Source organism: Lycium barbarum, chromosome 1 (genome assembly GCF_019175385.1).
Source record: "Lycium barbarum isolate Lr01 chromosome 1, ASM1917538v2, whole genome shotgun sequence".
NCBI lineage: Eukaryota > Viridiplantae > Streptophyta > Magnoliopsida > Solanales > Solanaceae > Lycium > Lycium barbarum.
The window spans coordinates 163,921,415-163,931,885 of NC_083337.1; the positions used below are offsets into that span (position 1 = coordinate 163,921,415).

The 10,471-nt window shown below is 35.6% G+C and overlaps 1 protein-coding gene and 1 non-coding gene across 2 annotated transcripts; both read right to left on the reverse strand.

Moving 5' to 3' along the window:
- Positions 1-280: 280 nt before the first annotated feature.
- Positions 281-396, reverse strand: LOC132618498 (U5 spliceosomal RNA). The gene has a single exon (XR_009574149.1). It is a non-coding gene; the product is annotated as a U5 spliceosomal RNA (small nuclear RNA).
- A 1,969-nt stretch (positions 397-2,365) lies between these two features.
- On the reverse strand, positions 2,366-10,086 carry LOC132604094 (mRNA-decapping enzyme-like protein). The gene is made up of 8 exons (XM_060317430.1): positions 9,764-10,086; positions 9,636-9,676; positions 9,008-9,057; positions 7,472-7,616; positions 7,203-7,259; positions 6,248-6,374; positions 5,199-5,672; positions 2,366-2,697 (listed from the first exon to the last, which is right to left on the reverse strand). Exons 1-8 carry the CDS (start codon positions 9,932-9,934, stop codon positions 2,641-2,643), a joined length of 1,122 nt encoding a protein of 373 aa, XP_060173413.1. The 5' UTR covers positions 9,935-10,086; the 3' UTR covers positions 2,366-2,640.
- Positions 10,087-10,471: the final 385 nt, after the last annotated feature.

The window sequence follows — 10,471 nt, forward strand, 5'->3', positions numbered from 1 at the left end:
ATAATTATCTATTTTCTTGTCATCGCCACCAATTTACTTCTAGTTGATCTAATCCTTTTAATCAACACTATGAGACGCAAATTTGAATTAGTTGTACAATTTATGGCTGATTTAATCCTTTAATGAACACTATGAGATGCAAATCTGAATTAATTAGATCAACAAAGAAAGTCACTTCACCACCAAACAAATAGTCATAGAGTATTACTTTTCGAAGACTCAACAATTCTAGCTCATGAGTGCTAATACACATAATAAGATTTTACACTAGTATTGTTGGGGTCTTCATTGAAGAAAACCCCTTCAAAAATTGGCATATGCCACTATTTGCAGCAAGACACGGTATTCTTTAGTAAAAGGCAAATGAATAGTTCGCTGTATGCTCACTGCATGGCTGCGTGAGTTCTGCTAAGCGGCGCGATCTCATTATATATTAGTCTCAGCTGCCCGCTTCTTCACCAGGTTGTTAATGTTGTACTTTTCTAGTATTCACACTTTACACAGTGGACACTTTATATGGGCTCTGTTGAAGCAAAACCCATATACTGAAGAGAGTGGGTATTGATACTTTTGGGCACTGAACATGAGATTCATCCATACTCATTACAGACTACTTAAAATCTGTTATGAATGGGCCTGGATCGGTATTGGCAAAACAACTCAATATCAGATTAAGTGGCTATGTTTGGGATCGGAGTTGATACATGCGGTTGCTGAGAGCAAAATAGGACTATGTGTATTATAAAGAAACTGTTTGTTTCTTTCATCCCCTTTCTCAGAGTCTAACCCCTCATCCTTATTCTTATCTATATCTTTAGTTACTCGATTTCAGTAATTTTCATTGTTATTTAGTAGTTTAAGTAGTTGTAATTTGGCTATTATATATATATATATCTGTTGAGAATTCTAGTTTGTTACAAAATCCTTTAAATAATCTTTCTGTGGATGTATTATTGGAAATGATATCTGTAGTAAATTCTTTATTAATAACACCGTGTTTGGTTGTTGTTCACTTGTTCTTCATTCCGGTATGTAGTAATCCTAATATCAACTATGTTGTAGTTGTTAGATTATACTTAAACCAACTTTAATGTGAAATGGATTAATATTACATGTATTAAATCATGTATGATAAAGATGCCTTTAAACTATTACGGGTGATTGGTTAGATGATCATCGATCTTGTACTTCTATCTCTAATTTGTTTCTAACAATGTTAATAGTATTAAGTTTAACTTAGGTAATTATTTTCTTTCATGTGTACATCACTCCAACTTCTCTTTAACATGTTTTATTTGATAAAACTAAAACTTAAAAGACTATAGTAGTAATATAATTTATAATCATGTTATGCTACTCGTTTTTAACTGCATACGATGTTCGACTGGGTAAAGTAATGTGACATAGGCCAAGGGTATTATTGGAAATAAATCATTATCCAATTTAAGACCAAACACAAAGGAAGGTGCAAATATACCTCTCAACATTGCGATTTAGAGCAGATATACCCCTCATTACAAAAGTGGTGTATATATATCTCTGCCGTTACAAAATGGTGCAAATATACCTTTATCGCTGACGGGATTTTTTTTTAAAATATCATTTAGGTAGACATACTTGCACCATGACTTTAAAAAAGAGTCTACCTATTTTTTTTTTTTTTAGTAGACATATTTTTCCAAAGCCACATGGTAACGTTTTTTTCTAGTGTGTCGGGTCTGATTCGTTTAAAAAAATATCCCTGTGACTTTAAAAAAATAAGTCTACCCTTTTTTAAACTAATTAGACCGGACCTACCAAAAAAATAAAATTATTATGTGGCTTTAGAAAAGTATGTCTACTCAAAAAAATAGGTAGACTTTGACTTCATTTTTTTAAAGTCACGTGCCATTTTTTTTAATTAAAAAATAACCTAAAAAAAAATCCGCCATCAAAAAGAGTATATTTGCACCATTTTGTAATGACAGAGGTATATATACACCACTTTTATAACGAGGGATATACCTACTCTGAATCGCAAAGCTGAGGAGTATATTGACACCTTTGGCCATGATAGAATGCTTTTAGTTAACATGGTAAACACCAAATACCTAAAAATCCCTTGACAGATCACAAAGAACAATGTATTTTGTACCTATAGAGAAAACTTCCACCAAGTACCTAATTAGTTGTCTCCACTTTTTTTCTAGCAAACTAAGCATTCATAACACTGAGTACAGGCTGCTCCTTACTCGACATTCTTTGAGTTTATACTTCATTCTTAATTAAGAATACTGCTCCAATATTTAATCAATTCTTAAATATTTTATACTGAACAGGACTAGGTCAGGATCACCATAAACACAATTGCTGAAAAGACCAAGGCTGACAACATAGACGGTTCATATGATTCTCTCTTTAGCACCATAAAGAACAAAATTGGAATATCCAGACCAAAAATAAAAGAAACTATATATCAAAGAGGTTAAAGTCCAAACCTAACGCACTGAAACAAACTATATAACTATACATAGCGGGTCTCACACAGACACCATCAACACAAAAGTTACCCCCTATACACTGACCACTTATCCCCTTTTAGCCCTGGTAAAATGACGTAATGAAATTTCATCAGACGAATTAGAAGAGTTCCTCTTTATATTATGAATGATGAGCATTCAGCACTGCCCGGTATACCATGTCTATGAATTGGTCGTCCTGTAATGGAAATAAAGATCAAATTAGATGCATGCGAGACCGGTATCAAGGCTTGTAATAGGAATGATTAAGCACAAGAATAATTGAAATGGAAAAAACAAAAATAATAGAAATAACAAATTACAAGTGACTACCAAGAGTAGACAACTCAATAACCCACAAGCTTATAACACCGCTATAGCTCCTTAACTACTAGAGGAGTCCCTCATTAGTTCACAATAGCTAAATTCAGAACCTTTTCACTGTTCCCGAGTCTCAAATTCTCTAGAGGTCCATCATAGATATAGTTTGGCATGCTTGTATTTACACCCGAGCTTTTATCTATTCTCCTGCAAAATGCTGTGGTTTTGGTAAAGCACCAAGAAGCTAATTTGGCATTCTTCATGCAAGCCAAAAAATTATGGTTTCAGCCAAAAAATTATGGTTTCCTTCATGGCGTTTAAGGAGTATCAATGGGCTGCCACTTTCGGATTGTACAACAGTTAGAAAGCTTTCGCTCATTCCATTATATTGCTCTTAATATTATGGTTTCCTTCAAGTGCATAGATGGTCCTTTTCTCCTCCCTTGTTCCTTCTTAATCAGTTAATCTGCCTTCATGGAATATACTCATCATCCAATTATTATTTCATTCCTTCATTGTTGACCCTCCCTCTTGCTGTGGTAAAGGACTAAATACAGCCTATCATGTTGATATGTAGCGCCATGTCCATAATAATTTTATTTTACTATCCACCAAGTGAATCTTTCTAGACCTAGTACCTTAAAACTGCTGATTGATCAATGAAACCATGCAGAAAGGAGTTTTAACATTTTTACAGGTTGATGTTCATAGATTCTAACAGGTTCGTTTAAGCACCTGAATTGAGAGTTGATCAACTGTAGCAAATATTAACCTATTACTGAAATACACACGTGCTTTAACACTCCCAATATAATAGGACCATTTAATAGGGGAATATGATGAAGAATTCACTAAAAATATACATAAAACAGGGGAAACATTGAAAGAGGAACCAGGAGTTTCACAAAGAAAAATTGGGTCATCAATTTTTCATTTCCTCAAAGCAAAATGCACAATCTATCGAACAGAATACACAACTATCTTATGTTTGAACAATTCACTAATGCATTTGAAGGTCTGAGCAGCCATGCAGACTATTCCAAATGACTTCCTTTGACATTATCCTATGTGTGCGCTACTTGCACCCTTGGCTTGATGTGATTATTTTTAATCTTGTCCAGTTTACTATGACGCATATCCATCTGAACATGATAACATCTACGTTCGTACGACTTATCCCGTGAAGATGCCTAATTCCTAAATAACATTGATATACACAAACAACGCCTTCCATTTTATTAGGTATCTTCCTGATGCATAAAACTCCTACGTCACTTATCCACTTCACCTATTCAATTTTAACTTTGTGCCATACCTTCATCTTTCATGCCATTCTCTTGGGAGACTGAGCTTAGGTAACTGAATTTCTACATTTAATCAACATAATCCATTCCAATCTCACTTTGCTTTGTTCTTCTTGTGAAGGTCCGAGGATAAATTTTTAACGCTTATATTCTAACTTGTCAATCAGAAACAGCCTCTCTACCTCCCAAGGTAGGGGTAAGTCTGCGTACACTCTACCCTCGCCAGACCCAACTTGTGAGATTACACTGGGTATGTTGTTGTTGTAGTAGTTCCTAACTTGCTTCTACTTATCGTAAATCCCTTGTTCTCCTGAGTGCCTCTGTATAGTACCAGGTCCTAGCTTACCCCCTAGCCAGTTTTGCCAATTAACATATTATCATCAATGGACGACATGCACCATCGAACCCGTCCTCCACACTATTGGTTACCTTATTCATACCTAGTATAAAAGAAGTACAGGCTCAAGGAAGACCCCTAGGCAGCTCACGGCTTTGGTAAACTCCTTTGTATCTCCTCCAATCATTCTCACACATGATACTGACACGTCATACATATCCCTTTTTCCATGAACAAACAATTACTTATAAGAAATAGGAAACCTAACAACAATTCAGTGTTATGTGTGGTGCAGTTTCCAATATGCTAGTCAAATATCCAATGCAAGAGCAACCAGATGGTAATCAGGTTCATAGATACACCATATATGTAAAAGGGGTAAATATAGACATCCTAGACTGCAAATGTCTTATGCTTCTCAGTGGAATGGCATCCAGATGTGAGTCCGGATGAAACGTCAAGTCCTAAAGGAATGCGAGGAAATGAGAGAAGCTACAAAAACCAAGTCCGAAAAGCGATTGCTGCATATTACCCACGTTATCTGGATTGTTACCAATATAGCTATGCAAGTTACAACAATTGTTTTCCTTCAGTATACCCTCTCAGCAGAGTGTATTTACCTTGAGGTATCAATGTCTCATTACAAGGCTAAAAGACATTAACTGCATATTACTAAAAGCTTAATGTCTTCAAGAATGTTTAGCATGCAAGGTAACCAAGAAATTCAGGAAAACATACCTGAACAAGCATTACAAGTGCTTCACGCACTTTGTCTCTGCTAACAGCAGGTCCATAGTTTGAGGTAGCAGCAGAAGTAGGAGTAAGAGATGGAGGAGGAGTGGGAGGAGGAAATGGTTGAAGCAAAGGAGCTCCATAAGGACGCTGGAGATTCCCAAGGGGAAGAAGTGGAGGAGCAGTGGGCACAGATGAAGAAACGGGAGGCATCAGCGGAGAAGAGACGGTTGGAGGACCAAAAAAAGATGATGGCTTCACCAGATTTGAAGACCATTTAGCACTGGTGTCTGGTTCAGGAGCATCAAAGAGGGGCCTCAAAAGGGACGCAGTTGAAAGAGGAGGAGATGGAACCAGGGCAGGTGTTGAAGAGGGAGGAACAGAAGCAGGAGGACGAGGAGGAGGTATGATCGCTGGAGATGAGTGGTATAGCTGCCCTTGAACTGTAGTACTAGAAGCATTCCCAATTGTCATAGCATTCTGCAAAAGAAAAGCATAAATTTAGTCAAGATGAGACAACACAGCAAAAATCAAAATTTCCAGCTATTTTTCTCTTTCAAGAAGCATTTAACATGTACTTTATGTTTTTTTCCCTTACTAACATAAATCAATAATCATTAGCTAAAATTCTAATTAATGTTATTAAAAATATTTCTGCCAACAGAGTAAGCTTGGTTCACCCCTTTCTTTTTGTCTTGACCCTGATAATTTCATGGCCTGAATTGCTGTCTCAGTACTCCTCGACATTTATCCAAATAATGTAGACAGTGTTCTACCCATGTATATCAGGGTCAAATAACTGGTTATATTTTGAAATGCACAAGAGTGGTCATGTTTTCAACTAACATATTGGATGCATATTACATATCCCCCACTATATTTAAGAATGTGTTCTATACAAAAGTTGAGATCTGAACACAAATGCCTAACAAGTGTAACTGAGGATCTTCAAAAAGCATTGACACACGGAGATATTCCTTTTAGTAAGATCTCTTGCACAACAGACACAGTATATTAAAAAGAAGAGCAAAGAGGAACGAAGAAAAAAGGCATACACTGAAGAAGTTCACAAAGGAATTGTCATCGGGGAGATGCGGAGCATTTGAGGCAGTAGACGATGACGGCTCCAGAGGACCATCAATTACAGCCATGGTTGGAATTGCTTCCAGCTCTTCAAATTCACTGTAGTAAAATTGCATATTACCAAAAGCTCCTTTCAGAAACCAATTGACAGCAACTAGCATCAGACAGGATATGGATAACAGAAAGAAAGAGATTATACCAGAAAGAGTGAAACAATTCGTCTTAGACCTTGGACTGCCTTACTTGACAAAAATTTGTTATATCTTGTATAATAACTTTAATATGTACAAGAGAGAGTGCTTGCTTTTTTTACCTAATACCGAAAATTGTGTAAGATTGGAAAATTTTGAAGCATTATCAGAGATCACTTCTCAGAGTTTGTTTTATTATAGAAACACCCAAGGGTTCTGCAATCCTACTGTTAAACTGTATGCAAGAGACAAAAATTCAACTGCTCATTACAATCAATGTTGAACTAACAGCTTCCCTCCTATATCACAGACCATCAGTATCCTCCAACCAGTAGGTGACAATGTAAAGACACTATTTTTCACAACTCAAAATATAAAATTCTCACCTATATCTGTAATCATCTACAATAATTTTATTATTATTTGGAGTTCTACTACTCAACAAGTTGGCTTGGGAATTGAAATAGTATCTTATTGACCAGGTCCCTTCATCTGGATGACATCAACAGTTAAATGTCAAGATGAAATACAATAATCAATACAAAGGTCAATCATCAATCAAACATACTTGTAAAATTGTTGAAGCCACTAAAACCTAACATCTTTAACCTTTTCTACTTCTTTTTTTTTTTTTTTTTTTTTTGTGTGTGTGTGTGTGTGTGTGGGGGGGGGGGGGGGGGGGGGGTGGAGCCTCAATGGAAGTATCTTAATTTCAGGAAACAATAACTTGAAATACCTCTGCGTCAATGGTACTTTTGACTTGGTAGGCACCTTGGAATATGCACCGAGTATCCTGATCACCAGTAAACGCTAAATTGAGTGACAGGTTTAAAAAGTTAATCATCAAAGAGAAAACGCATCAGAAGATATTTCTGTATTCAGTGTGGTAAAAAGGTACTTCTTTTGATCCCTTTCCTTCTCATCAAGCTGGTCATACAATTCACTTAACTAGGGGACAGGGAGGAAAGAAACCATTTCTGGAGAGAAAAGCTGTGAACAGATTACCTGTCAAAGAGATTTGCAACTTCTTCACATTCCCGCTGATTATAAAACCATATCCCGTTAACTTCTTGTGTAGAATTTCGATACAACAAATATGGAACCTGGATCTCATACTCAAAATCCCCCAACAGATCCTCCACCAAATTATCTGTTCACAGAATGAACACTCTTTAAGGAACAGAAATTGAACAAACCTTACTCACACTGAAGGAAAACTCACCTATTGCAACTTTCAGCATATATATAACAATTCATATGACAAGCTTTAAACACCAAATTGACTAAGATACTCCCATCATTTCTGTTAAGTTTTTTATTTATTATTTGTAGAAACGTACATCCATAATATCTTTCATAAAAGGAAGATCTTTGAATTCCATCGTCTTCTAAAAATTGCTGCCATCTCTCTATTCTACCTCTGCATTCCCAGATCTCATTTCTGCATGACTCATACAGTTGGAACCCCAGAGTTTTAGTGCAAAGACAGAGGCACTAATGGCAGAGCCTAAGCATTATTTACTAAAGCTTATTAATGAATCCTGAAGCCATAGATAGAAAAGGTAATGGAGGTTTTTGGAACCATGTCTCTCAGTAATCTTGGAACAGGAAAACGTAAGAAGGATATTTGTTTTCTTTCTTTTTTAAATAAGTTAGAAAGAGTACTCAATGTTGTGCAGTCCTTCTCATGTATTGAATGATATTACAATTAATCGTAACTTCCATCTGCCAAAATTATATTTTGCAGACAAAGTTTTAGAAATTTGATAACTAATTGATCAACATGCAAGCGAGAAATTTTATTAAGAATGAATGACTTCAGGTATCCAATTTTATCAAAAGAGAACTCTTTTGCCCACTATTGGTGCAAGCGGTAAGAAATTTTGGTCTAAAGTCAAGCCAAGGCATAATTTCATTCTCGTAACACGACTAAGCGCATCACAAGACCAGACAAGGTACTCCTGCGCCTCGTAGTAGGCATCTGTCTGTTAAGTTCTAAGATGGCTCCTCTTCATCAACGATAGTCCAACTGCATTCTTCTCTCCTCCTTATTTGATTTACATTCTGTGGATCTGTGCTGACATCCAATTAAATGACTTCAAAAGTAAACGCCAGCCTTCATATTAAAACTTCACATCTGAGTGAAGCAATAGATCAATCCAAATGCTATAATAAGGATCTTATAAGTATCTCTACCATGGTACATTTTATTTTACTTCTTTTTTTCGGTCGGAAATCTCCAACCTCTCTACCATGGTGCTTAACCAAAAAAAAAAAAAAAAAAAAGTGACTCTACCTCTGACCAAAGTGAATGCTGTGTAATTTACATTTTTGCGATGCATAAAGGCTAAAAACCTAATGAATAGTAAATTACTACGATTCCGGGGTCTTCACATCAAATAGCCAATCATGTAGAAAGCTTCAAGTTTATGAACATTTATCAACAGCGAAAAAGCAAGATACTTTCAAATCAGCTAAACATGAAAGGGAAGTGGAGAATAATTATGTTTATAGTCGTTATTGGGAAACAGAAAAACCGACCTGTATTTCTGCGGTTCATAACAATAAACTGGAACCGAGGTTGAGAACTCCTGTAAGAGCCACTAAAAAAGTAATTATCACAAAAGAAAAAGTACAAAACTCAAAATAAAAACTTAAACAAAAATTCCATTAAAGATGAGTTGTTTTTAACTAGAATAACAAGGACATCATAAAGGTCACTGTTTTCATCAAATCCCAATAACAAGTGAAGGAAGATATGCAAAACAATGAATCTCCTTTATGTTAGCTTCCACATTGTCACAAAGCCGGATATAAGGGGATGGTTATACTCCCTCCATCCTAGTTTTAAGTGTTCTACTTTCCTTTTTAGTTTATCCAAAAAGAGTGTCTCTTTCTATATTTAGTAAGTTCTTCAATTCCAACATTCCACATAGCAGGTTTAACACCACATGATTTAACGGACTACACACATATTTAATTTAAGACTACAAGATTCAAAAGTCTCCCTTTGTTTTTTAAACTCCGTGCTCAGTCAAACTAAGACACTTAAATTGGGAGGTATGGAGGGACTAGTAAATTAACAGGCAGGATCAAGACAATTTTACTATGACGGAATCAAGATTTAGTTGATTAATTTTTTCACCAAAAAAAAAAGAAAAAAAATCACCTCTTGACAACAAATAGAGATCCTTCAACGTCCTTTCGACTCTACAAAAACAATTCAAACAGGAATACAAGAGTAAGTATGAAGCGGTAAATAGTAGAATAATCTAGGAAAAGTGAATGAATGAATACCCATTGGGAGTTATCAATATTGAATTCGTAGAGGGTAACATGAGCAGCAGTGATGAGTATTTCTTCAATGAAAGGATCAATCCTTTGAAGAACAGTTAAGTTTAGGAGCTTTGTGCTGTTCTGGTCCAGATTCGGCATTAATTTACCATTGTTCTGTTGTTGCGATGACATTATTATTATTATTATTATTGTTTCACACCGAATCTGAGAGAACAGGCAACTACCTCTAAACTTAACCCTAGGATTGCTTCAAATTGAAGGAAAGCTTTCGTTTGCTGTATATATCTGATGATGAACTCCGGGGGATGGACACATCACACATGTATTTTATTTTCAATTAAAAACAATTTGGTTTTCTTCTTTCTATTTATAATAATATAAAATTTTCTTCTTTTACTTATTTCTACCTCTATTTACAATTTTTTAACATTTTTCAAAATTCTACCATAACGTAAATATGATTTTCGATTGTATTATTATTTTAGTTGTTAAGTTTAAATTATTGAAAAAATTGCGAGAATTTTTTTAGATTTCTCACCCGGTGCCCACATTAGAGTCCTACTAAATCTGAATTCGCGTCGCGTAGGACCCATTTGGAAAAGCACTCTCTAGCCAAAAAAATTCCAGACTCAAATCCGGAACCTTTGTTAAGGGAAGAACAGCCCATTAGCTCCACCACATCCTTTCATGGTAGAGAAAATTTTGACA